This window comes from Callithrix jacchus, chromosome X, assembly GCF_049354715.1.
Source record: "Callithrix jacchus isolate 240 chromosome X, calJac240_pri, whole genome shotgun sequence".
In the NCBI taxonomy this organism is placed as follows: domain Eukaryota; kingdom Metazoa; phylum Chordata; class Mammalia; order Primates; family Cebidae; genus Callithrix; species Callithrix jacchus.
The window spans coordinates 111,820,690-111,848,544 of NC_133524.1; the positions used below are offsets into that span (position 1 = coordinate 111,820,690).

The 27,855-nt window shown below is 39.7% G+C and overlaps 1 protein-coding gene across 20 annotated transcripts in view; it reads left to right on the plus strand.

Annotated features, from left to right (window-relative positions):
• The window catches only part of PLS3 (plastin 3), a 93,000-nt gene that overhangs the window by 52,039 nt on the left and 13,106 nt on the right, over positions 1-27,855 (plus strand). For all 20 annotated transcript variants that reach the window (XM_035289281.3, XM_035289288.3, XM_078363597.1 and 17 more), the window contains 6 exons: positions 9,235-9,398; positions 18,767-18,896; positions 19,360-19,492; positions 23,242-23,323; positions 24,054-24,219; positions 27,686-27,828. In XM_035289281.3, the coding sequence (XP_035145172.1) occupies positions 9,235-9,398; positions 18,767-18,896; positions 19,360-19,492; positions 23,242-23,323; positions 24,054-24,219; positions 27,686-27,828 (818 nt within the window). The remainder of the gene's footprint in view (positions 1-9,234; positions 9,399-18,766; positions 18,897-19,359; positions 19,493-23,241; positions 23,324-24,053; positions 24,220-27,685; positions 27,829-27,855) is intronic.

The following is a 27,855-nucleotide window of genomic DNA, read 5'->3' on the forward strand; positions in this document are numbered from 1 at the left end:
GTGATAAGCAAATCCATGTTTAGCTAAGCATCTGGAGTTGTTTAGCAACTGCCTTTTCTAAGGTTTTAATGCCTAATGAAAGCTTGATTTTACTGCTTAGATCTTAGGATGGAATATAGTTTAAATTCTTCTGCCTAAGTCTTTTGACCGAGTTTTAAATTGGTATTTTGTGAGCTTTCATGGGCATTCAGGATTGTGTGTATATGTGTATAAATCCATTATTGTTAGATAAATAGATTCCTTTTGTCATTCTTTTAGTGTAGAAAATTTGTAGACTATGTTGGTCAAGCCAAATGGAACTTTTAAAGCCAGCTTTTCCAAAAGGATATTTCTTCTTTAAGTCCTAGTGAGCACTGTCCTGAGTGGGCTAATAGAGAGGTCACATGTGTATTACAGATGAGGACACACAATGTGTGACCTCCTCATAAAGAAAGACACCAGATTTAGACAGATTCAAGGATGTTTAAAGCAACATACACACACACACAATCTGAGGGTCAAAGAAAATCCCAGTCTTTCTTACTGTCAAATTTATAAGACAAAGTAATACCCCAAAAGACGCGTTTGAAGTTATAGATTGCAGCACGTACCACCTGAACATGGGCAGTGTAAAACAGCAGCTAAAATCAAAACCACTTGGATTCTGGCTTAGCTTTCTCCAGACAAGTACTTAAAATAGCTTAAATAACAGGATGCAAGGGGAGGGAAAACATTTCCTTTTAAGGATATGCATTCTTGGTGTGATTCAAACTTCTGCAGGAACATGGCTGTGTAATAAGTTTATTTATTTTAAGGTTTCTTAGGGAAGGGTGGTGCGGGAGTTAACTAGTATTTAAAATAATACTTGGTAAAAGGGGAAAATGTTTCCTTTAATACAAAATGCAGATTGAACCTACATGTGTCGAGAGAGAGAGAGAGAGAGAGAGAGAGAGAGAGAGAACACTCCTTGTAACAGTTGGTTCTTTTCTGATGAATTCAGTAGTCAGTATGAAAAATGGGCCTGTTTGGGGCAGCATTGGGAGCTGCTTAGTGATTTTTTTTTAAGTATTATAACTTTCTTCTTTAAAAAAAACAAACACTTAGTCAATTTACTCAAATTTAGCCCTTTACTTTCTGCCAGAATTGTATGCAGTGGTAAGGTAGAATTTCCTTTATCCAGCTTATCCTTAATGTCCACCCATACTGACCATATTTTCTGAACCAGAAGGTTGAGATGTGCTGGCATTGAAACTGCTCTGTATAATATAGGCAGTATGGTAATTTATGTCTACTTTATCAGCTTGTTGGAAACTACGATGCTGGAACAGAAGAGTCTTCAAAACATAGAGTCCTTCCCACTCTATGCCAATGTATAGTTAATGAGGAAGTGGCAAGCGAGCCAAAAAGGACTTGCAGAATTTTGGCAGCATGAATGAGAATATAAAGCACTGCCATCATGCCTGGTGGTTGTGATTTTAGTTTCCAGTTGTTAAAATGACTTTCAATCTAGGTCTGTGTATTTTGGGTCAGTTTATTACTAACTTCTCATGTTTATGTCAAAACTCAGAAGAGGAGTTTACCATCAACACACCAAACAGCAACATTCTAATTCCAATGCTTTGTTTTAAAATGGATATTTTAACCACAAATAAGGACATAGTCTTATGATTTAAAAAAAATTAAATTGTCTTTTTGAAAAACCTTGCCTCATTATTCTTATTCCCATTTTGCTTTTGAATAACAAAAAATTATCCAAAATTCATTTGGGGTTATTTGGGAATCATGTACCTCAGCTATTTTATTTTACACATGAGGATAACATGACTCAAAGACTATCATTTAGCCAGTTTTAAACGAAACTACTTTTCTCTAATGTAGAAAATTAGATTGAATAGTCATCAGCATTTGTGTTCATTTTTTTAAATTGCAACAAGTTTACCAGGCATGGTGGCTCACGCCTGTAATCCCGGCATTTTGGGAGGCCGAGGTGGGTGGATCACAAGATCAAGAAATCGAGAACATCCTGGCCAACATGGTGAAATCCCCTCTCTACTAAAAATACAAAAATTAGCTGGGCATGGTGGTGCACACCTGTAGTCCCAGCTACTTGGGAGGCTGAGGCAGAGGAATCATTTGAACCTTCGAGGCAGAGGTTGCTGCGAGCCGAGATAGTGCCGCTGCACCCGAGCCTGGATGACCGCGCGAGACTCTGTCTCAAAAAAAAAAAATGCAACCAGTTAGTCTTAGTACATGAAAAGTTATGAACACCTGATGAGTTGGAAGCTTTCTAAAATTCCATTATGCTACCTTTTTTCTGACCTTTCAAACCACATTAGATCTTTGATAATGTTTAAGGATGTGTTTTTGGTTTTTTGACTGGGGGTTGGAAATAAAATTAGCATAAAACACTTTAAGAATAATTGCATGCTATTTTGTCTTTCAAGTACTTTTCCAGCTGGGTTGTTTTGTAAAATTAATTGCTAGGTGTCTTTTTAGACTCCCCCTGCCTTCTTGTTTAAATTGAAATTGTGTTTTTCAAAATATATTATTTAAGAGCTCTAAGAAAGGCTTGATATAATTGACTCGTACTAACACTAAAATGCCTTTGATCATAGGAGGTAGTGTAAGTTGGACTAACACTGGCTGCTAAAATATGGGGAAATGGTAGAATAGCTAAAACTTTTAGAATAGGGCACACATTCTTCTCATCCCAGTAAAGAGATAAAGAGGAAGAATAGGTATTGAAAGTGACTCAAAATTTTTACAAGGATTTTGTAGCCACAGTTTCAAGTAAGACCCAGGGGTTCCATTTGATTCATTTCTGTATCCTTGGAATCTGCCCAGTGGGTGTCTGCCCACATGGTAGGTACTCAGTTTGCTCTGGAGGATGACTCATACTTAAACAAATGTGCATCCCCTTTCTCAACAAAGCCAAAGCAGGTTTCTACATTTGGAACAAAAGAGATCCTGACCAGGGAGCCATCACTGGTTATCCACTTGGGCCCGCCCTGATGGGTGTGTTCACTTAGAAGACCAAATTATAGATCTGAAGGCTGCTGGGTAGAGACAGGATTAGAACAAAGGGAATGAGATTGAATGTTATTGAAGAGATATTTCTGTCAAGATTTGGTTTCTCGATGAATTGCCATTCAGTCTTTGAGTGCTATTTCTGTATTTTTGTCATTGTTTAGTTTAGTTTTTAAAATGCCCATCTAGGATTAGAGCATTCTTTCCTTGGTCAATTCTTGAGAATCAGTGATTCTACAAAAATAATTTTTTTCCATTGGTTTTTTTTTTCTTGGAGGTGGAGTCTCTCTCTGTTGCCCAGGCTGGAGTGCAGTGGCACAATCTTGGCTCACTGCAACCTCCGCTTCCCAGGTTCAAGCAATTCTCCTGCCTCAGCTTCCCGAATAGCTGGGACTACAGGCGCATACCACCACGCCCGGCTAATTTTTAGTATTTTTAGTAGAGACGGGGTTTCACTGTGTTGCCCAGGCTGGTATCAAACTCCTGACCTCAGGCAAGCCACCCGCCTCGGCCTCCCAAATTACTAGGATTGCAGGCGTGAGCCATAGCACCTGGCCTTTTTTTTTTTTTTTTTTTTGAGATGGGGGTCTTGCTCTGTTGCCCAGGCTGGAGTGCAGTGGCGCCATTTCAGCTCACTGCAACCTCCGCCTCCCAGGTTCAAGCAATTCTCCTGCCTCAGCCTCCTGAATAGCTGGGATTACAGGTGTGTGCTACCACGCCTGGCTAATTTTTGTAGTTTTAGTAGAGATGGGGTTTCACCAAGTTGGTCAGGCTGGTCTCGAATTCCTGACCTCGTGATCTGAAAAGTGCTGGAATTACAGGCGTGAACAACTGTGCCCAGCCTCCATTGCTTATTATATACAACAGATTGTGCTAAGTATTGAGGTGGGAGATACAAAGATTTAAAAGGATCTTAATTGTGAGATTTGCAGCCTGATAAGGAAGTTTGTCACGTAATGACAAATTCTTATTCCTCCAATTTCCTTTAAAATTTTCCTGTCCCTTTCTAAAAGCATCCATTACTACTACCCTTACTTCGAAATGGAATTTCCAAATGTGTTTATTTTATGTTAGTTATGTTTTAGGGTGGCTACTTCCTGGCATCTTTTAATCACATCAATGAACTACCTTCTAATTAATGCTCAAGAGAGGTTATTTCAGGGAGGGTTCATGCAAAGAACAATTCTGCCTATGACCCAAATTTCTGGAGTTTTTTGTTTATTTTTTCTTTGTTTCTGAGACAATGTCTCACTCTGGTGCCCAGGCTAGAGTGCAATGTTGCTGTCATAGCTCACTGCAGCCTCGAAATCCTGGGCTCAAGTGATCCTCCTGTCTCTGCCCCCCAAAGTGCTAGGATTACAGGCATGAGCCACCAGTCCCACTCACCAGATTTGTATTCTAATCTAATACAAATAGGCAGCCAGATAGACTTTCTGGGCCCTAGTTAGTTTCATATAGCTTTGAATCCACTGTAGTTCTCCCATATCTAATTTAAAACATCTCTACCTTCCACTTCTATCATACCACTAAGAATACAAAAAGATCAATACCTGTTATATGCCTATTATATACTCCAGTCTAAACTAGAGTCAAGGCACACTGGCTCATACCTGTAATCCCAACACTTTGGGAGGCCAAAGTGGCAGGATTTGAGGCCAGGAGTTTGAGTTTAGCCTGGTTAATATAGTGAGACACTGTCTCAACAAAAAGTTAGCTGGGCATAGTGGTAAGAGCCTGTAGTCTTAGCTACTCAGGAGGCTGACTTGGGAGAAATGCTTGAGGCCAGGATATCAGGGCTGCAGTGAGCTATGATTGTGCCCCTTTACTCCAGCCTGGGCAACAGAATGAGACCCTGTCTCTAAAGATTTTTTTTTATATATAAATTGGCTGGGCTTGGTGACTCATGCCTGTAATCCTACCACTTTGGGAGGCCAAGGCAAGCAGATTGCTTGAGGCCAGGAATGCTAGACTAGCCTGGGCAACATGGTGAAACCCTGTCTTTACAAAAACAGGAAAAAATTAGCCGGGCATGGCGGCACACACCCATAATATCCTAGCTACTTGGGAAGCTAAGTTGGGAACATCGCCTGAGCCTGGGGAGGTTGAGGCTACAGTGTGCCAGAATTGGGCCACTGCACTCCAGCCTGGGCAACAAAGTGAGACCACACCCCAAAATAAATAAATAATAAACTAGAGTCAATAACAAATGATTAAATTACACATATATAATATACTCATATGTCTCATTTCAGAATTCAGAGAAAAGTATAATATATTTTTAAATATTTTTCTATAAAAAACCACTAAAGTGGGCCAGACATGATGGCTCACACCTATAATCCCAGCACTTTCAGAGGCCAAGGTGGGAGGATCACTTGAGGCCAGGAGTTCAAGACCAGCCTGCCCAAAATGACAAAACCCCATCTCTACTAATAATACAGAAATTGGCCAGGTATGGTGGTACATTCTTGTAATTCCAGCTACTCAGGAGGCTGAGGCAGAAGAGTTGCTTGAACCTGGGAGGCAGAGGTTGTAGTGAGCCAAGATCACGCCACTGTACTCCAGCCTGGGTGACAGAGTGAGACTTTGTCTCAAATTAAATTAATAAAATAGCTTAAAAGAAAAAAGAACCCACTAAAGTGAACAAAGTTTTGACAGTTAAAAGGAATAAGCTATCTCTTTGGCCAAAGATATCATAAAAATGAAAGAATATTATACTTGGATAATAAGGTGTAGTAGTGATCAGAATGTTATTACTCTCTATCTGCATTTAATATGCATTACTGTTCTATCTCCAGGTTTTAAATGTGTTTGTGTGGGGGGAGGGTTGTGAAGTCTTGTGTATTTTGATTTAGAATCAGAGTCCGATAGAGCCAAAAAGAAACTTCAGAGGTTATTTGGTCCAAAGCACTCATTTTACAGGTGAGAAAACTAAGGCCTGAAGAGGTGACGTGCAAATTAGTAACCAAGTTGAGGTAAGACACTGTGTCACATTATTTCCAGGGTGTGTCTCTTCAAGCATGTATGCTGTGTTTCTTTCACTCTGCCACACTTATCCTCTAGTACTGAGCTCCATTGTAATTTTAGAAAGGAAATAGGAAAAACAGGTTCGTATATGCATGGGAACAGGTGGCTTTAAACCCAAGACTTTCATACAAGAGCCACTAAAATTTTGCCACAGTGCCATGGGATTACTTTGTTCTTTTAGCAACTGCAGGCATTATTGATGAATTGATTTCTATGTAGAAACACTTTGCATGTAGAAATAGAGTTTGATGTATGACCTTTTATAAATCCAAAGAAAAGCAAGTGAATATACGCCTTAGGGAAATTAAATGCTTTACCTCAAAGGAAATCTAAGTGATTTTCACAGTAAGTATTGAGTGGTTTGTTATTGATGTTTTAAAAGTACAGATATGTTGATTAGCTAGGCATGATGGTGCCCACCTTTGGTCTCAGCCATGCAGGAGAGCTGAGGCAGGACAATTGCTTGAGCACAGGAGGTTGAGGCTGCAGTGAGCCATGCTCATACCACTCCAGCCTGGGCAACAGAGACCCCGTCTCAAAAAAATATCAAAGTAGAAATAAAAATACAGATGTTTTAATTCAAAGATTTAAAATGTAGTAATCAATGTTTAAGAAAATTTGATACTTAAAATAGACTGCATTAAAACTAAACATAGAATTTCATCAGCATTCAAGGTGTTGGCAAGATGGTTCCATACAGTATACTTAATATTTTAATTTAATCTAATTTTTAATCCCCCAGAGAATTCCTGCAAATTGCAATTTTAGTAATTAATCACAAATTTGCTAATGTGAATTATACTTAGATCACACTTAGAAAGAAATTTCTATGTATTCCGTGAAATATATTGGTCTAGCAGAACTTACATGATCAGCTAGCTCCCTGACCTTATCTCTCGTTTTCCCCCTTGTTCACTGTTCACTCTACCCAAGTCGTATTGGATATTTACTTTTCCCAAAACACACCAGACACACTGCAGCATCACTGACTTTGCATTTGCTATTTCCTCTACCTGAAATCTCTTGCCGCAGATAGCCATATGATTTGCTTACCTTACCTCAGGCAAGTCTTCATTCAAATATAACCTCACCAAAGTGGCCTTCGGTAGCACCACCACCATCCCTGCCCCCTAATATCTCTATAACCTAGGTTTACTCAACTTCAGCACAATTGACATTTTGAGCTGCATAACTCTGTGTTGTACATACGGAGGGGGGTCATGTCCACTGTAGGATATTTAAGAGAATCCCCAGCCTCTATCCACTGTATGCCAGGTGCTTCCTCTCCCAGCCCAACACCCTTCTCCCATTATGGCAATCAAAAATGTCTCCTGGGAACAAAGTAGCCCCAGTCTAACCCCTTATAATGCTTTTTTCATGCAGTGGTGCAATCATGGCCCAGGTTCAAGTGATTCTCCTGCCACAGCCTCCCAAGTAGGTGAGACTACAGGTACCCGCCACCACACCCAGTTAATTTTCTGTTTTTAGTAAAGACGGGTTTCACCACGTGCCCTAGGCTGGTCTCAAACTCCTGACCTCAAGTGATCCACCTGCCTCGGCCACCAAAAGTGCTGGGATTATAGGCATGAGCCACCGTGCCCAGCCTGCTTTATTTTTTTTAATAACATTTATATTGTTAAATTATATTACGTTTTATAGTCATACCTCATGTTATATGTCAGTAGAATGTGAGCTCCTTGAGAGAAAAACTTTCTTTTGTTGCCTGTGACATTCCCAGTATCAAGATCAATACCTTCTACAGCATTTTTAAGTAATGTGTCAAACAGATTAACTATTCACAGTACATTTTCTTTTTTTCTTTTTTTGAGATGGAGTTTCACTCCTGTCACGCAGGCTGGAGTATAGTGATGTGATCTTGGCTCACTGCAATCTCTGACTCCCAGGTTCAAGCAATTCTCCTGCCTCAGCCTCCTGAGTATCTGAGATTACAGATGCCTGCCACCACACTGGCTAATTTTTTGTATTTTTATTAGAAACGGGGTTTTACCATGTTGACCAAACTGGTCTCGTGACCTCAGGTGAGGTGACCTCAGGTGATCCGCCCTCCTTGGCTTCCCAAAGTGCTTGGATTACAGGCATGAGCCACAGTGCCTGGCCACAAGACATTTCTTAAACAGTGCTAAGGTCATCTTGAGTCATTTCTCTGTTCAGGTTGTTTCCTTCTAGTATAATTAAATTTACATATGAAAATCAGTGGGACCTAAGGAATAAAAGGCATTATGAACAGAAGATATTTGAAATTACTTGTGAACATTAAACGTTATTCAAAAAAATAATATACTCAAGTGGTTAGAACCCTCAGGACATTAGCCGTTTTCTAAATCAATTAACTTTTGGTCATTGATCAGGTGTTTTTTTCTATTTTTAAAAGTTTCAGAATAAACTTCATTTAATCAGCACTTCGAGACATACTCTGAGAAACTTCAGTAGTACAAAAATTAAAAGGATTTTATAGAGTCATGTTAAACATCTGCTTTCCTCAGTAGTACATTTATTTTTATAAACTATATTTGTCTTATATTAAGGTTTGTTTACATTAACTCTTAAAATAATTGGCACTGAAGGTGATTCCTTAATTTCAGGTGTACGTTGAAAAGATTCAGCATTAAATTCATAAAACTTCTTTTAGAGCAATGGAAGAATAAGAAACACAAAACTCTGGGCTGGCTGTGGTGGCTCATGCCTGTAATCCAAGCACTTTGGAGGCCAAGAGGGTGGATCACCTGAGGTCGGGAGTTCAAGACCAGCCTCACCAACATGGTGAAACCCCGTTTTTAAAAATAAAAAGTTAAAAATTAAAAAAAAAAAACAAACACAAAACTCCTATAGTTACGGTAAAAATTATTCTATACCATACAGGTGTTTTGTAGGTTTACGATCTATTAATTCTTTTTTTAAAAAATCCTATTAGTTCCAAGTTAATAATAATTGTATTAACCAACTATGCTTTCTGTAATTTAGGGATGCTGTTATCAAGTAAATCTACTTACGCATTGCTTAAATCACAGGATGCATGATGTCCATTTCCCTTTCAAACAACCTTATTTCCACGCAATAAGAAAACATTTTATTTAGGTGAGCTTATGAACTGAGCCTGAAATGAAGGGAAATACTCTTAATAAATTAATTTGGGTCTCTCAATTTTTTTTCCTCTTTTGCTTGTTCTCCTTTTTTACAAAGATCTCAACAGCAACGGATTCATTTGTGACTATGAACTTCATGAACTTTTCAAGGAAGCTAATATGCCATTACCAGGATATAAAGTGAGAGAAATTATTCAGAAACTCATGCTGGATGGTGACAGGAATAAAGATGGGAAAATAAGTTTTGACGAATTTGTTTATGTAAGTATGTGAAAATTCATGATTATTAGATGTAATAGATGTTCCTTTGTCTAGTGGGATGTTATAGTATTAAGTATTATTAAGTTCCAAAATATTAGTACTGTTATAACTAATAACATTTCTGTCATCCTCCCCACTAAATTTACTTCTTTTAGCCACTAGAATAGCTTAACAAATGAATTGAGAAAAAGAACACTGCAGAAACAAAGATGTAACATGATGCTCCTTGTATAAGGTGAACAGTCTCCTTTCATGGCATCATTAAAGGGCAGTTATCTAAGTGCTAAGTGACATCTTTGAAGTGTTTTCTCTCCCATGGTGAACAGTGCGCCAAAATTTTAATGATACACCCTGACTCACAGTCTCGGAAGCTTCCTGAGCTGAACTTTCTGATTAAAAAGTTCTTTTCAACTCTTGTGGTAGGGGTATTTAACGGAATCATTTTCTCTAGGATGATAATTTTGATAATTAAAAGTTTGAAGCATATCTTTTTTAGTCCATTGGAAGAGGCATTTAAAATTTTTGTTTTCTTTAGTTTCATCAAATATTCTTCAAGGTTAAGGGCTGAGTTTTTAATTCCTTCACCTACCCCCCTACCCCCTCCACTCCCACCACTACTCCCAGCACTTAGTCTGGTGTTCTGTACTCAGTGCCTGGAAAATGTATACTTGGCACATGGTTCTCCAATGCCTACCACTATTGGCTGCTAGCAAGTGAGGTCTAGATTTTTTAGACTTATACCATTTTCAGTCTGTGTTTATTGACAGTGTATTTGAGATACATGTTAAAAATAGCTGGCTGTAACCCCAGCACTTTGGTAGGCTGAGGCAGGAGGGTCTCTTGAGGTCAGGCTTTCAAGACCAACTTGGGCAAGATAGGGAGACCTTGTCAGCTTGGGAAACTTAGGGAGACCCCATCTATGCGAAAAATTTTAAAAATTAACCGACATGGTAGCTCAAGCCTATAGTCCCAGCTACTCAGAAGGCTGAGGCAGGAGGATTGCTTGAACCCAGTAGTTGAGGCTGCAGGGAGCTATGATAGCACCACTGCCCTCCAGTCTGGGTGACAGAGCAAGACCCTGTCTCTAAATTAATTAATTAATTAATTTTAAAAATAAAAGAATAGCTGTTGTTTCTGCCCTTAATTAAGAATACCCTTAAGATTTTATTGGTGTATTTATTATTAATTTAAGGCTGAGTTTGACTAGATCTTAACTAGGAATTCCTTTCAGTATATCACAAACTAGTTATCAGTGCGTATTATTTATCACAAATGTCCTAGCACTTCTATCCTCCTTTTTCAGGGGTTATTTTACCCTAAGACAACTAAAACAATAACATATACTCCCATCAGTAACTGTGGCTCACCATAGCAAGTGAAATTTTGAAATGTTCTCTCCAGTTAGAATTAATACCTTTAGAACACTGTAGTAGTTCAAGAAGCAAACTGACCAAGTAATGATGCCTACTGAGCTGACAGCATTTTGTGATTGTTTTTAAAATGCAGACCTGTTGGCCGGGCGCAGTGGCTCACGCCTGTAATCCCAGCACTTTGGGAGGCCGAGGTCGGCAGATCACAAGGACAGGATATCGAGACCATCCTGGCCAACGTGGTAAAACCCTGTCTCTACTAAAAATACAAAAATTAGCTGGGCATGGTGGTGGTGCATGCCTGTAATCCCAGCTACTTGGGAGGCTGAAGTAGGAGGATCACTTGAACCCAGAAGGAAGAGATTGCAGTGAGCTGAGATCACAGCACTGCACTCCAGCCTGGCAATGGAACAAGATTCTGTCTTAAAAAAAAAAAAGCATACTTGTGTCATAATTATGATATAGTTATTGCCATTTTCTTTTGAAATACTGATTTCCTCCCACCATTTTTTTGTCTCCAGTTATGGCCAAAGCCTTTTGTTTTGAATTCTGTGTTCAATAGTAAGTTGCAGTTTGTTTGCAATTTGAGCACTTGCATGTTTTCTGATGTATCACTTGCTCCGCTTTTAACTGCATGTTTAATTGTGAATTTAAAGTAGTTCAGAGCAGCAGTTAACTATGATTGGCTGTTTTTGATAAAATTTATTGCTCAGAATTTTATAATCTACTAGAAAGAACAGACCTAAATCATTAGGATTTGCAGTGTGTTGTTATTACCAAGGACAAAATTATAAAAGTGTCTTTGAAATAATCTTGGGGAAATTGTTAATTTTGTAGATTTTGAGATGTAGCTATTGTGGCTTTTAAGGGAAGAAGTGTGATTACCTTAGTATATTCTTTAAAAGTAAAGACCATGCACAATAATTTTGGCAACACCAGGGCTTTAAAAACAACATTCATGAGGACATTTTAGGTTAGAATATACATTTTAGAATTGGAAGGAATCATTATGTTTATATTCCTACACTTTTCAAATGAAAAGAAACAAACTTGGGTTTCCGAAAAAGGAAGTGACTTGCCCAACATTACACAGGGGACTAGTGGCTTTTTCCAAGCACCTTCCTGCTATTCAAGAAATTTGAAATATCAACAACAATAAAGTAACCTGCCTGAAGTTTCAGATGCTACTGTTATGACTATATTAACCAAATGTCTGTCCACACCCATCTGCCTTATCAATGAAACATCTTACAAATTGTCAGGCAAAATATGGGTCAAGCTTAGTTATCTGAGAAATAGAGAGCATTTTATTCCTGTCAGATATTAGCATAAGGAAATAGAAATAAACATGTTCTTGCTTGTTGTGTTTTTGCTTTTTCTTTGAACTGTTGTTTGAGGGGTGTTAATTGCAAACCAAGCTACTAACAAAAACAGTTTATGTTACTTTCAGAGAATAGTGTATGAGCGTGTGTGTGTGTGTGTGTGTGTGTGTGTGTATGGCAAAAAGCAGTCACAGAATTATATGTATGTAAACTTTAAAGGTGACTATTGGCTGGGTGCAGTGGCTCATGCCTGTAATCCTAGCACTTTGGGAAGCTGAGGTCAGGCATTCAAGACCAACATGACCAACATGGAAAGACCAACATGGAAAGACCAACATGACCAACATGGAGAAACCACGACTCTACTAAAAATACAAAGTTAGCCAGGTATGGTGGTGGGAGCTATACTCGGGAGGCTCAGGCAGGAGAAACGTTTAGCATGGGAGGCGGAGGTTGTGGTGAGCCAAGATTGTGCCACTGCACTCCAGTCTGAGCAACAAGAGTGAAACTCCGTCTCAAAAAAAAAAGTGAAAATTAAATTTAATACCCTGCTTTTTAAAATTCTAAACACTTCAAAACTAAAATACTGGATTTTTTTTGAAAGAAAATTTGTATTAATAATTTTTATGTACAGGAAACTCAACAGTGTACATTTAACCCAGTTTAATGGCAACTTCCTTAGCCTTTGCCTTTTCAAGCTTGGAGATGCAAGCCACAGACTTGGGACCCAGGACATTGCCTCCTCAGTGAGGGCGAATCTCATTGTATCTGTCGTTGGATTGGTCATAATAGCTTCCACCAGCTTAGCCAAAGTGCCTTTGTCTTCTGAGTTAACCTGTGTGAAGGCAACAGTGATGCAGGTCTTCCTATGGACTAGACATCCCAGTCTTACCTAACCCCTTGATAATGCAGTAAGGGACCCCTATTTTATGACGCAGGGCAGGCAAAAATACAACCAGCTTGATGGGATCCACGTTGTGTGCAATTACCACCAGCTGAGCTTTCTTGTTCTCCACCAAGGTGGTTAACCTGCTTGAAGGACAGGTGGTCTCTTAGTGGGGATGTCCCCTTTGCCAGCAGCTTTCTTTTCAGCCTGGGCCAACAACCTCTGCTTCTGTTTTTGCTTTTTCTCTGGTCTGCACTTGTGGACCAGCTTAAGTAGCTGAGTAGCTGTTTGGTGGTCCAGGGCCTGGGGGAACTGATTAATTGCAGGAGGCACTTTTAGCCGCTTATAGAAGATGGCTCTCTTCTGCTGCAACCTGACATAGCAGGGCCACTTCACAAAGTGGGTGAGGTCTCTTTGGGGCTGGATGTCTGGTCCAATGCCAAAATTCTTAGGCCCTTTCTCAAACAGGGGATTCATTACTTTCTTGGCCTCCTGCTTCTTCATGACAGCAGGGGCCGGAGCCACCTTCTTCCCCTTGGCCTTCTTTCCTTTCGGCATCTTGGGCAGCGAGAGGAGAACTAAAATACTGGATTTTTATGCTTATTGGATAATAGGACTTTTTTTCTTTGATTGTTAAGGAATACTATGGCACTTTCAGCAGAGCAGTCAGCTGCCCAGAACAGTCCTGGACATATAGTAAATGCTATATAGGTGTTAGTTGTTGGGGTAGATATTTCTTTTTTCTTTTTTTTTTTTTGAGATGGAGTTTCCCTCTGTTACCCAGGCTGGAGTGCAATGGCACGATCTCGGCTCACCACAACCTCCGCCTCCTGGGTTCAGGTAATTCTCCTGCCTCAGCCTCCTGAGTAGCTGGGATTACAGACACGCACCACCATGCCCAGCTAATTTTTTTGTATTTTTAGTAGAGACGGGGTTTCACCATGTTGACCAGGATGGTCTCGATCTCTTGACCTCGTGATCCACCCGCCTCGGCCTCCCAAAGTGCTGGGATTACAGGCTTGAGCCACCGCACCCGGCTTGGGGTAGATATTTCTTTAAAAAAAAAGTGATGTTTTTCAAATATTACTAAGTTTAGGCCTACAAGACATTCCCTTTCCAAAAAAGGAAAAATTCAAACCTGCTTCTTTGGAAACATTTTGCAAATAAGCCCCAAATACTGGAAGCCAGTGAATTATTTTTTTTGCAATTCTTTCTGCAATCTTTCTTTCTTAAGTCATACGCCTCTGGATTGTTTTGGTTTGGCCACTTGTCCTGTGTTGAGGTAACTCTGGGGTCAAAAGAAGTTAGCTGGTTGCTAAGCGTCTTTGAGAGAAAGGTGGTGAAACGTAATAAAAGAATAGAAAATATATATATTCCGTAAAGGAGGCTGAAAAAGATGTATGGAACAACAGTGGATAGAACAACAGTGGATATTGCTTCCTGAAAAAAGTACAGCAGGAATTAGCTCACAGATGATAAAGCAAGTCTTTCCTTTTGGAGGGAAAGAAGCACAAAACAGTGAACTCATTAGTATCACAACAGGCAGCTTTGAAAAGATTCATTGAGAAGACTCCAGCACAGTAGTCAGTCCTGTGCTGTCTCTGATTTCAGAGATTCCTTGTTAAGCCAAAGCTTGTACTCAAATAGTTTTATCATCAACTTAAGCAATTTCTTTATGAAAGTAGAAAGTAAAATGCAAATTCTTGTGTAGTGAATCAATATCATAGACATACAAATCTTCAGTTCTTTCTTACAATTTTTACTCTTTTTTTTTTTTTTTGAGACGGAGTTTACTCTTGTTGCCCAGGCTGGAGTGCAGTGGCGTGATCTCAGCTCACCACAACCTCCACCTCCCAGGTTCAAGGGATTCTCCTGCCTCAGCCTCCCCAGTAGCAGGGATTACAGGCATGCACCACCAAGCCCAGCTAATTTTGTATCTTTAGTAGAGACAGGGTTTCTCCATCTTGGTCAGGCTGGTCTCAAACTCTCAACCCCAGGTGATCTGCCTGCCTCGGCCTCCCCAAGTGCTGGGATTACAGGCATGAACCACTGTGCCTGGCCCATTTTTACTTTTTTTTTTTTGAGACAGAGTTTCACTCTTTTTGCCCAGTCTGGAGTGCAATGGAGTGATCTTGGCTCACCACAACGTCTGCCTCCTGGGTTCAAGCAATTCTCCTGCCTCAGCCTTCCTAGTAGCTGGGATTACAGGCATATATATGCCACTGCACCCAGCTAATTTTATATTTTTAGTAGAGATGGGGTTTCTCCATGTTGGTCAGGCTGGTCTCGAACTCCCAGTGTCAGGTGATCCGCCACCTCAGCCTCCCAAAGTGCTGAGATTACAGGCGTGAGCCACCATGCCTAGACCATTTTTACTTTTTTTAAATCTAAGGAATAAAGGAAAATACTATGAAACTAAAAGTTTAAGCTTAGCTGGAATAATTTATTTTAAACAATTTAGAAAATGAAGGTCATATAACTTTTGCAAGACCAATGAAAATTAACAAACTTAATTACAACTTTGCATTTCACTGTCAAGCGTAAGGAGGAGTTTTACTAGAGCTACAGAAGTAATTGCATTAGGATATATAGCAGAGATAGTCTTTTTTTTTGAGACAGGGTGCTGCCCAGGCTGAAGTGCAGTGACACCATCTCAGCTCACTGCAACGTCCACCTCCCAGGTTCAAGCAGTTCTCATACCTCAGCCTCCCGAGTAGCTGGGGTTACAGGCATGCACCACCACGCTCGGCTAATTTTTGTATACTTAGTGGAGACAGGGTTTCATCAAGTTGGCCAAGGATAGTCTTAAACTCCTGACTGCAAGTGATCCACCCACCTCGGCCTCCCAGAGTGCTGGGATTACTACAGGTGTGAGCCACCACACCCAGCCTACTTTTCTATTTCTAGTTATTAGTTCCAATTTCCAGACATCCTTTTTTTTTTTTTTTTTGAGACAGAGTCTCACCCTGTTGCCTAGGCTGGAGTGCAGTGGCGTGATCTCAGCTCACTGCAACTGCCACCTCCCAGGTTCAAGTGATTCTCCTGCCTCAGCCACCTGAATAGCTGGGATTAGAGCCGCGCACCACCATGTCTGGTAATTTTCGTATTTTTAGTAGAGATGGAGTTTCACCATATTGGTCAGGCTGGTCTTGAACTCCTGACCTCGTAATCCAACCACCCTGACCTCCCAAAGTGCTGGGATTACAGGTGTGAGCCACCACACACGGCCGACATTCTCTTTTTAAAATATGAATTAATACTCTTTTCTATGACGTAAACAAATTTGGATTTATTTTTTTTTAAAGGATAAATTTGCATTTTTCTTTTATTTATTTATTATTTTTTTTTAAAGATGGGATTTCACCATGTTGGTCAGGCTGGGCTTGAACTCCAGACCTCAGGTAATCCCCCCTCCTTGGCCTCCAAAGTGCTTGGATTACAGGCATGAGCCATCACGCCCGGCCCTGGATTTATTTTTTAGCTGAAATCATGATCATTCAAACAACCTAATTCATAGAAGTAAATGACCCTTGAAGCATAAGCACTTGTAATAAGAAATATAAATTTACATATCTCATTCTGAAGCTGTAACATTTTTGTCATTGCAGGGACTTGCGTTATGTTAGGCATGAAGAAATGCACACCTTTCAGATTTTAACTTATTAGACAATGTTTCACTAAATGAAGTTGAGTTCAGAAAGAAGTAGACTAGTGACTATTGTCTTTTCCCTGAGCCAGGTGCATTGTTATCAAAAGGAGAGCTATGGGATCAAAATGCATCACAGTTAAGGCACAGTTGGACTAAAAATTCAGATATTAAATAAAAATAATTTTAATGATTTGAAAACTACCTGGAGTGTGTGCATCAGCTCTACACTGTTAATACTTAGTGAGAGTCAATATAATGGCCATAGAGCAGGAAGGGTGACTTCATTGGTTATATATATATTTAGAGTAATCAGTGTGTGTGTGTGTGTGTGTCTGCATATATATACAAACATAAACACATACAGACATTTACTCTAGAAGTCTACCTCCAAAATTACCAGTATACCTAGCACAGAATCGCAGCTATGGAAATACTTGAGTAAGTTTGAGTTTGTAAAACTTAACAGCTTACTAACTACTCTCCCAGACAAAATTGTATTTTTAAGTCCAAAGAAAGGATTTAAGAAAGGTAACAGGAAAAGATGACTTTGTAATAGGGCCACTGACAACAGATACAGCAACTTTTCTACCAGTTCCAAAAAGTCACTTTCTCTAGATGGATTAATCATAGAGGTGCCCTCCTGGAAAGACGAAATGTAACAAGGCACTCCTTTCAGCCTGATACAGTTCTGTGCAAGACACAAGGCTTGGTTAGTATAGCTTGGGCTGCATTTCTGCTTCTGCTCATGCCTGCTCTGACACATACAACCTGAACTGCTAAGTATATTGTGACCCTGTTCTATGAACCGCAGACATAGGCTGCATCTTCCTGAGATGTGTGTGTGAATACATATTTGCCAAGAATGTTAAGGGTCTTTGAATTGCATTTGTTCAGCAACTTTTCCATGAAGTCTTCAGTTTTCTTTCAATTAATTCATTTAAATGAGGTTCTAAACACCATTTAAAGAAAGTTGTATACAGTTTACAGTTTCTACATCTTGCTCCTGTTTTACTGACTTTGACTAATTTAGCCATGCACATTGGTGGATCAGGAACACATTTGGAATTAGGTAAATTCCAATACCTCAGAAAAATATAGACCTTTAGAATGTCCAATCAGATGGTTACACAGTACTAGGATGTGAAACTTACTTTGTTATAACTTGCCTTTGTACAGTTAGAATGTTCCTTTGTTATAAATTGCTTTTGTACAATTAGAATGTTCCTTACTGGGAAGAGAAGCTGAACGTCATAAATGCCACAATAAGACAAACTCTGAAAAGCCTCTTTTTGGTGTTTATTCTTGAGAGTCATCTATTACTATCAGCTTAATGCATTTTTAACCATATTATTCTGTAACTTTTGATTTAATGAATTCTTTTTTTTTTTTTTTTTTTTGAGATGGAGTTTCGCCCTTGTTATCCAGGCTGGAGTGCAATGGTGCAATCTTGGCTCACTGCAACCTCCGCCTCCTGGGTTCAGGCAATTCTCCTGCCTCAGCCTCCTGAGTAGTTGGGATTACAGGCACACGCCACCATGCCTAGCTAATTTTTTGTATTTGTAGTAGAGATGGGGTTTCACCATGTTGACCAGGATGGTCTCGATCTCTTGACCTTGTGATCCACCCGCCTTGGCTTCCCAAAGTGCTGGGATTACAGGCTTGAGCCACCGCGCCTGGCAGATTTAATGAATTCTTAATGAGCTACCTCATTATACTGTAAAATTGTTTTTTGGTTAAATTATAAATTTTTATCTTTCTTTGCATTAAGAATTTTGATTAAAGAGGGAGGATTCTTCAATGTTTTCTCTCCAGGAAAAGAACAAAGTCCTCCTCGTTTGTAGAAAATTAACAGATTTACCTGTGCCTTTGAATCACATTAGTTTTTGGCTTAAAGTGGATTCAATGCATGTAGCACTTAATGTTTTTGACAAGTGTGTGCAATTGACATTCTGGTACTTCATTTTCAGCAGTAGTATTGTAGTATTTGTTTAGCATTTCAAAAACTCAAGCCCAATTTTTTATATCTTTTAACATCAGCTATGGAAAAAATGTAAGTGATGAAGATATAAAAGAATATGAATACGCTTATTGTGCCTAATTTGAAATTAATTGTGAATCAACAAAATTACTTTAATTAATAGATTTTTCAAGAGGTAAAAAGTAGTGATATTGCCAAGACCTTCCGCAAAGCCATCAACAGGAAAGAAGGTATTTGTGCTCTGGGTGGAACTTCAGAGTTGTCCAGCGAAGGAACACAGCATTCTTACTCAGGTAATCATTTCATAGGCATTATTAGGTTAATACAGTAGGTGGGATGGATGCTGTAATGTCAAGGAAGGGCTCTAGAAAATCATTACCTTTTGCGACATCTATTTAGGCTTGAAACTAATACTTGTCATAAAGGTATTGTGTTTATTGTATGGCTTTATTAGCTTGCAAGAGGCAGGATACAATCCATGTAATGATAGGCTTCACTATAGTGAATTGTACAGTAAGATAAGTATAATTTTTAAGGAATTTTGTAACTTCTCTGAGGACCAGTTAATGTGTTCTATTCTTTTTCTTAATTTTGTAATTCCTAATAACCACTCTGTTGCATCCAAGTGTCTGGGTTTCCACATAGAATAACCACATGTTTCTGACACATTAACTTTCAGCACTATTAGGCTTTGGAGTCAAATTGTTAACTTAGAGTATGAACTAATGTCTTGCTTGTTATTTAACATAATTTTAGAGGAAGAAAAATATGCTTTTGTTAACTGGATAAACAAAGCTTTGGAAAATGATCCTGATTGTAGACACGTTATACCAATGAACCCAAACACTGATGACCTGTTCAAAGCTGTTGGTGATGGAATTGTGCTTTGGTAAGATGTTAGCTTGTTTTATATCCAGATATCCAAAAATAGCCTTCCATATAATTGATATATTTGCTTCTGCATGCTTGACAGATTCACCTCAGGAAATAATTAGAATAGAAAATTATCCAGGTTCTGCCTTTTTCACTTGATCTCTAGGTCTGTCCATGAATCTAAAATTCAGTCATAGATCAACAACCTCTTTATAGGGAAGCTCTCAGCCTCCATTTTCTTCTCATCACCAAGCCAGCAGAACATTACGACTCTGTTGAACTTAAGTATGTCAGTGTCTGTTTAAAGTACCACAGCTTCCAAAAGAAAAAAAGAGGCTACTCTTCAGTTCTCACTTTCCAATGACCTATTTCCAAAAAATGCTTTTGTCACTGCTGCCGCCCCACAGCCAACAGCATCTCGGCAGACATAATACAAGATTATCAACACTGTCCATCGGTGTTCCAATTTATAGAGGCAGTGTCACACAGTTGTTAATACCATGCTCCATAATCAGTCTGACTGAGTTTATATTCAGTCCTGCCACTCTGAAACGGTACAACTGTGATCATGTCACTCAACCTCTTTGCATTTCGGTTTCTATCTATTATGATCTCCACATTATTATATTTACCTCACAGGGCTATTGTAAGCATTAAGTAAATTACTACATACAGAGTGCTTAGGGTAGTGCAATTGATATATTTCACATAGTAGTATATATTATAGGATATAAAATTCTTTTTGCAATAGGGTCATTTTGGTTGTTTGAAAAGCTGATTTTTGAAATGTGAGATAGGCTGAGCATGGTGGCTCATGGCTGTAATCCCAGCCCTTTGGGAGGCTGAGGCAGCAACATTGCTGGAGGCCAGGAGTTCAGGTCCAGCTGGGGCAACATAAACAAGACCCCTGTCTCTACAAAAAAATTAAAAATTTACCGGGCATGGGGCTGCATGCCTGTGGTCCCAGCTACTTGGGAGACTGAGGTGGGAGGATCACTTGAGCCCAGGAGTAGTACAAGGTGGCAGTGAGCTATGCTTTATACCACTGAACTCCAGCCTGGGTGACCCTGTCCATCTAAAAAATAAATAAATAAATACACACACACACACACACACACACACACACACACACACACACAGCTCCTTTGTGTTCCGTTTATAGGCAGTGAATAAATAATTTCCCATGTGTGTGTTTTGTTTTTGTTTTTTTAGACGGAGTCTCGCTCTGTTGCCCAGGCTGGAGTGCAGTGGCATGACCTCAGCTCACTGCAGCCTCCACCTCCTGGGTTCAAGCATTCTTATGCCCCAACCTCCCAAGTAGCTGGGATTCCAGGCTCTCACCACCTCACCCAGCTAATTTTTATATTTTTAGGAGAGACGGGGTTTCACCATGTTGGCCAGGCTGATCTCGAACTCCTGGCCTCAAGTGATCTGCCCACCTCGGCCTCCCAAAGTATTGGGATAACAGGCGTGAGCCACCTTGCCTGGCCTCCCATGCATGTTGTTTTTTTTCTTTTTTTTTGAGACGGAGTCTCATTCTGTCACCCAAGCTGGAGTGCAGTGGCTCAATGTTGGCTAACCACAACCTCTGCCTCCCGGGTTCAAGCAATTCTCTGCTTCAGTTTCCCAAGTAGCTGGGATTATAGGCACCTGCCACCATGCCTGATGAATTTTTGTATTTTTAGTAGAGACAGGGTTTCACCATCTTGGCCAGTCTGGTCTTGAACTCCTGACATCATGATCCACCTGCCTCAACCTCCCAAAGTGCTCTGATTACATGCATGAGCTATCGCACCCAGACCCATTCATTTTGATATAGAGAGAAGACTGGGAGCTTCTCTCTCTGGAGGCTCACCCTGCAGAACTCAAAAACTATATAAATTATAAAAATAATAAGAGATAATGAACTATTTAAGATATAAATTTTGCTTGGAAAGAAGCATGGCTTTCTCTATGTAGAATAAAATGTATTAGAGCAGTATTATGAACATCTAATATGTTAGAGCCAGGTGCAGTGGCTCACACCTGTAATCCCAGGTACTTAGAGGCTGAGGTTGGAGGATCCCTTGAGCCCAGGAGTTCAAGGCTGCAGCGATTTGAGCTATAATTTTGCCTCTGTACTGCAGCCCAGGCAACAGAGTTAGACCCTGTCTCTAAAAAATAATAAAATAAAAAATGTTGAAGTCAAATCTAGATTTTACAAAATGAGATTTTTCCTAATGAGTCACAGACTATAGCCTACCTAATCTTTCTCTCACCACTGTACTGCCAGCACCAAATATAGTGTCTGGCTCATTGTTGAGGCACTCAGTAAACATTTGGTGAATGAAAGAATCTCAGGCTCAACTACTTTTACTGTTTTGTGGAAAAGACTCATTTTCAATGCAGGATTTTATCTGTCTTTAAACTATATTCAATAAAGTTGACCCCTCCCTTTTTTTTTTTTTTTTTTTTTGTTAGAGACAGGGTCTTGCTCTGTCACCCAGGCTGGAGTGCAGTGATTCAATCATGGCTCACTGCCACCTCGACCTCTTGGGCTCAATCAATCCTCCCACTTCAGTCTTTCAAGTAGCTAGAACTGCAGGCACCCACCATTTTGCCTATCTAATTTTTTAATATTTTTTATTTTTTGCAGAGATGGGGTCTGGGGTTTCACCATCTTGTCCACAAGGGTAGTCTTGAACTTCTGAGCTCAAGCAATCTGCCTACCTTAGCCTCCCAAAGTGCTAGGATTATAGGCGTGAGCCACAGTGTGCCTGGCCCACGTTTTGTTTTCAATATCCAAGTTATTTTCATAAAAGAATGAGAAAAACAAAAAAAAATTAAATGATAAAACCTGTTCTAATCCTCTGCTCAGAGATACCTGCTACTATACACATATTTTGGTCTTTTCTTTTGTTTTGTTTTTTTGGGGTGTTTTGGGTTTGGTTTTTTTTTTTTTTGCTTTTCTTTTCTTTTTTTTTTTTTTGAGACAGAGTCTTGCTGTATCCTGTATTGCCCAGGATTAAGTACAGTGGCATGATCTCCACTCACTCCAACCTCCACCTCCTGGGTTCAAACAATTCTCCTGCCTCAGCCTCCTGAGTAGCTGGGATTACAGGCGCGTGCGACCACACTGTGCTAATTTTTGTATTTTTAGTAGAGACAGGGTTTTGCCATGTCAGCCAGGCTGCTTTCCAACTCCTGACCAGGTGATTGCCTGCCTTTGCCTCCCAAAGTGCTGGGATTACAGGCACAAGCCACTATAGCTGGCCAGAGTGTCTTTGTTTGTTTTGTTTTGTTTTTTGAGACAGGGTCTCACTCTGTTGCCCAGGCTAGAGTGTAATGGTGTGATCGTAGCTTACTGTAACCTTGAACTCCTGGGCTCAACTAATCCTCTTGCCTCAGCCTCCTGAATAACTAGTACTAGAGGCACATGCCACCATGCCCAGCTATTTTTTTAATCTTCTTTGTGGTGACAGGGTCTCATTGTATTGCCCAGGTTGGTCTAGAACTCCTGGCCTCAAGCAGTCCTCCTGCCTCAGCCTCCCAAAGTGCTGGGATTATAGGCATGAGCCATCACATCAGGCCTGGTCTTTTTTTTTTTTTTTAATCTTTATTTTCCATTTGGGTAGTTTATTATGATCAACATGATAAAAGTCATCTATTTGCATTTTTAGAGTACGTGAAAGAGATGTTATAGTAAGCTTTAAAATGTTTGTTAAGTATTTAAAGACACTTAATAAAAGTAAATCAACTCATTTTTTTTTTCATTTTTTGTTTCAGTAAAATGATTAACCTTTCAGTTCCTGATACCATTGATGAAAGAGCAATCAACAAGAAGAAACTTACACCCTTCATCATTCAGGTATGCATTGTTCTCCCCTCCCTTTAACATGAAATTACTGTTTGAGGACCTGTTCACAGACTTCAGGCTCTGCACTCTGTAGGTTCCCAATTGATCCTTGTAAAAACTATTGAGTGTGGGATTGTTATCCAGATTATACAGACAGAACTGAGACTCAGAAAGGTTTCTGAGCTTGCCTGAAATTAATGTTGAAACTGAGGTTCAAATCCCATTCTAATTTCAAAGTTCTGTGTTCTTTTCATTTCATAATGTGCTCAAGCACTACAGAGATAAGCAAAAATACGTAAGCTCTTAATTAACTGGTGTGCTTAAGGAATGGAACATTTTTCTTTTCTATCAATTGAACATTAAATTATTAGCAAAATTCCCTCAAAAATATATAAGCTCTCCTTAGGCATTTTTGGCATGATAGCACTTTACTCACATGGATAAATTTACTGTGCTACTCAGCCTTTTCCTTTAGTGCCAGCATACTTCAAAAGGGACCAAATAAAAATATGTTAACTTCTCATGAGATTCTGCAAAAGGCAATAGCAATAAGGCTGAAATTTGTCTTAGCTAGGCTTTTTAACACAAAATCTGGAATTTGTTTTCTGTGACACATAATATGGATAAAATTAATACAAGGTATTAATTTCCTCATTGAGTGTTATTTTCAGTAAAGGAAGAAAGTAGACTGCTAAAAAATGGAAAGGTTGAGAAGCAAGTGTGTAATTTGGCTGTCTTGCAGGAAAACTTGAACTTGGCACTGAACTCTGCTTCTGCCATTGGGTGTCATGTTGTGAACATTGGTGCAGAAGATTTGAGGGCTGGGAAACCTCATCTGGTTTTGGGACTGCTTTGGCAGATCATTAAGATCGGTTTGTTCGCTGACATCGAATTAAGCAGGAATGAAGGTAATGGAACACAAACATTCTGGAAATTGTTTATTAGTTATTTTTTTCTAGTCATGCAGACGTTCGTGCTCTCACTTTCAAGTAGTGATTAGTGATAACTAGAATGAGCATAAGGTAATGCTATAGAGTTATTCAGGAAAATAGCATAATTACGTGACTCTCTACTAGTAATTCACATTTGTCAGGCACTTTACAATTAATTTTGCAACAATGACACAAAAGCACAGAGAGATTAAGGAGCTTTCCCAAAGTCCTAAAACTTGATTATGTATTTTTTTTCCTTTTTCTTTCTTTTTTTTTTTTTTTTTGAGATGGAGTCTCACTCTGTTGCCCAGGCTAAAGTGCAGTGGCACCGTCTGGGCTCACTGCATCCTCTGCCTCCCGGGTTTAAGCAATTCTCCTGCCCCAGCCTCCGAGTAGCTGGGACTACAGGCATGCACCACCATACCCGGGTAGTTTTTGTGTTTTTAGTAGAGATGAGGTTTCACCATATTGGCCAGGCTGGTCTCGAACTCCTGACCTGGTGATCCACTCACCTGGGCCTCCCAAAGCGCTGGGATTACAGGCATGAGCCACTGCGCCCAGCCTGATTATCTATTTTTTTCTGCTCTGTCTAACACAACTCCTATCTCTTTACCACCCTCAGCTCCACCATTTTGCACCATCTCCTTTTTTTGGAGACAAGGTGTCACTCTGTCACCCAGGCTGGAGTGCAGTGGCACAATTACGGCTCACTGCAGTCTCAAACTCCCAGGCTCAAGGGATCTTCTTGCCTCAGCCTCCTGAGTAGCTGAGAATATAGGTGCAAGTCACCATGCCCAGCTAATTTTTGTATTTTTGTAGAGATGGGGTTTCATGATGTTGCCCAGGCTGATCTCCAACTCCTGGACTCAAACAGTCCGCCCACCTTGGCCTCCCAAAGTGCTGTGATTACAGGTGTGAGCCACCATGCCCAGCCTATCTCCTAGTTTTAACAACTTTTATATTCTACAGATTTAGACCCCCTTCAAAATCTAGCCTACCCTCAATGGTCTCACATTCCTGAACCAACAGAAGGATCATTTTTTCAGCATAGGTTTTTTTATGTCACATTGTGGATTTATAGAATGTATTAAGCATATTCCATACAGTTCCCCTGAGGTCCTAGGAAGTACTACATTAACCTCTGAAAAGTTTAAAATACTGAACACCACTCCAAATACTTAGATTTCATTCCAGAAATACCAAACATCACCATCTCAATCCTCAGTTACTTTGGGAGAAGATTACATGTTTGGGATTCTCAGTATTGCCCAAGTCTTATCATGTCTGCTGGTGGTCTTATTTTATACATCTATCCACTACGTCTTTTTTGCACTTTTAGGAATTTATTACACTTATGTATTTGTTTGTTTATTTATTTATTTATTTATTGAGAGGGAGTCTCATTCTGTCATGCAGGTTGGAGTACAGTGGCGCAATCTCGGCTCACTGCTATGTCCGCCTCCCGGGTTCAAGTGATTCTCCTGCCTCAGCCTCCTGAGTAGCTGAGATTACAGGTGCCCACCACCATGCCCAGCTAATTTTTGTATTTTCAGTAGAGATGGGTTTCACCATGCTTGCCAGGCTTGTCTCAAACTTCTGACCTCAGTTGATCCACCCGCCTTGGTTTCTCAAAGTGCTGGGATTATAGGCATGAGCCACCGTGCCCAGCATACACTTACATTTGGAATCCACTCAAAAGTACCTGCTTTTGAACGAATAACATTGTTGTAATTGCTGCCTTCTTCACAGTGGTGCATGGTTTGTTTCAAGGGGTTGAAGTCCATTTAAGAAGGAAAGAAAAAACAAAATAAAATGGCATTGGCTTGTGTAATATATGATTTATTTTTGACAAGGCCTCAGGTGCATAGATGTTGGGCTGTTTAATCTTTTCCAGCCTTTGATTGGGTGGAGATAAGGAGCAGAAGGAGGGCTCTATACAAATGGTCATGCTGCCTCTGCTCTTAGCATCCAAGTGTCAAAGGGACATAACATCAAGCCGAGTCCACTGAAGATGAAATTTGCCTGATGGAGGTATTACTTGGACCTCTTCAGAAATCAGACAGTTTCAGCATTCTTGTTCAATATTAATGTCGTTTTATGGGAGGCAGTTACTGCATAAAGACTGCACAACTTCTTTAAAACAACATTTAAATTTAGACAGTTCTCTGTAAACACTCAAACTTTTGCCTATGACCTATGGAAATATTTACCAAAAAAAGCTTGGCTTCTCAACAACAAAAAATTATTGAGCAGGCATTACATGTTAGGTGCTATAGAAAATGTAAGGTTGAGACCTGGCATAGTGGCTCACACCTGTAATCCCAGCACTTTGGGCGGCCGAGGCAGGTGGATCACTTGAGGCCAGGAGTTAGAGACCATCCGGGCCAACAGGGCAGAACCCTGTCTCTACTAAAAATAGAAAAGTTAGCTGGACGGCCGGGCGCAGTGGCTCAAGCCTGTAATCCCAGCACTTTGGGAGGCTGAGGTGGGTGGATCTCGAGGTCAAGAGATCGAGACCATCCTGGTCAACGTGGTGAAACCCCACCTCTACTAAAAATACAAAAATTTAGCTGGGCATGGTGGCACGTGCCTGTAATCCCAACTACTCAGGAGGCTGAGGCAGGAGAATTGCCTGAACCCAGGAGGTGGAGGTTGCGGTGAGCCGAGATTGCACCATTGCACTCCAGCCTGGGTAACAAGAGCGAAACTCTGTCTAAAAAAAAAAAAAAAAAAAAAAAAAACAGAAAAGTTAGCTGGGCATACTGGCATGCACCTGTAGTCCCTGCTAGTTGATAGGCTGAGACAAGAGAATCACTTGAACCCAGGGGGAAGAAGTTGCAGTGAGCCAAAATCACGCCACTGTACTCCAGGCTGGGCAACAGAGTGAGACTGTCTCAAAAATAAAGGAAAAAGAAAATAATAAGGTTGAATTATATTCCTGTTAAAATCGGCTTGAGACTTCAAGAGTTAATTGATTAATGATATGTAAATACAAATACCAGTGTTTCTAGATTACTTTAATCAAAAAGTTAAGTAAAAGATTTCCAAATTTTAAACATCTTTCCCAGAACCTTTGACTTTAATCAGAAGGTTAAATAAAAAGTTCCCAAATTTTAAACATCTTTCCCCAAATCCTTGACTTTAGAAGTGTTAAATAAGAACAGTTTATACAAACAGATGACATAATGTGAAAACGTACACTTAAAGGCCGTAACCTCATTTGTTACTTGGAATGTGAAAAATAACAGAAAATAATAAATTGTAGTATTATGTTATTAAATCAACTTATATATATTTATCTTTTTGAGTGTCTTGAAACCAGATCTATGTTATAGTAGTTTTTGCACCTCTGTTACTCAACAATGTCAAAAGAGTGAATCAACTTGGCATGACCGTTATTATGTCATATAATGATTATGGGATATTTTGCTTTTTCCTCTAGCTTTGGCTGCTTTACTCCGAGATGGTGAGACTTTGGAAGAACTTATGAAATTGTCTCCAGAAGAACTTCTACTTAGATGGGCAAACTTTCATTTGGAAAACTCGGGTTGGCAAAAAATTAACAACTTTAGTGCTGACATCAAGGTAACTATTCAAAGAACCACAACATTT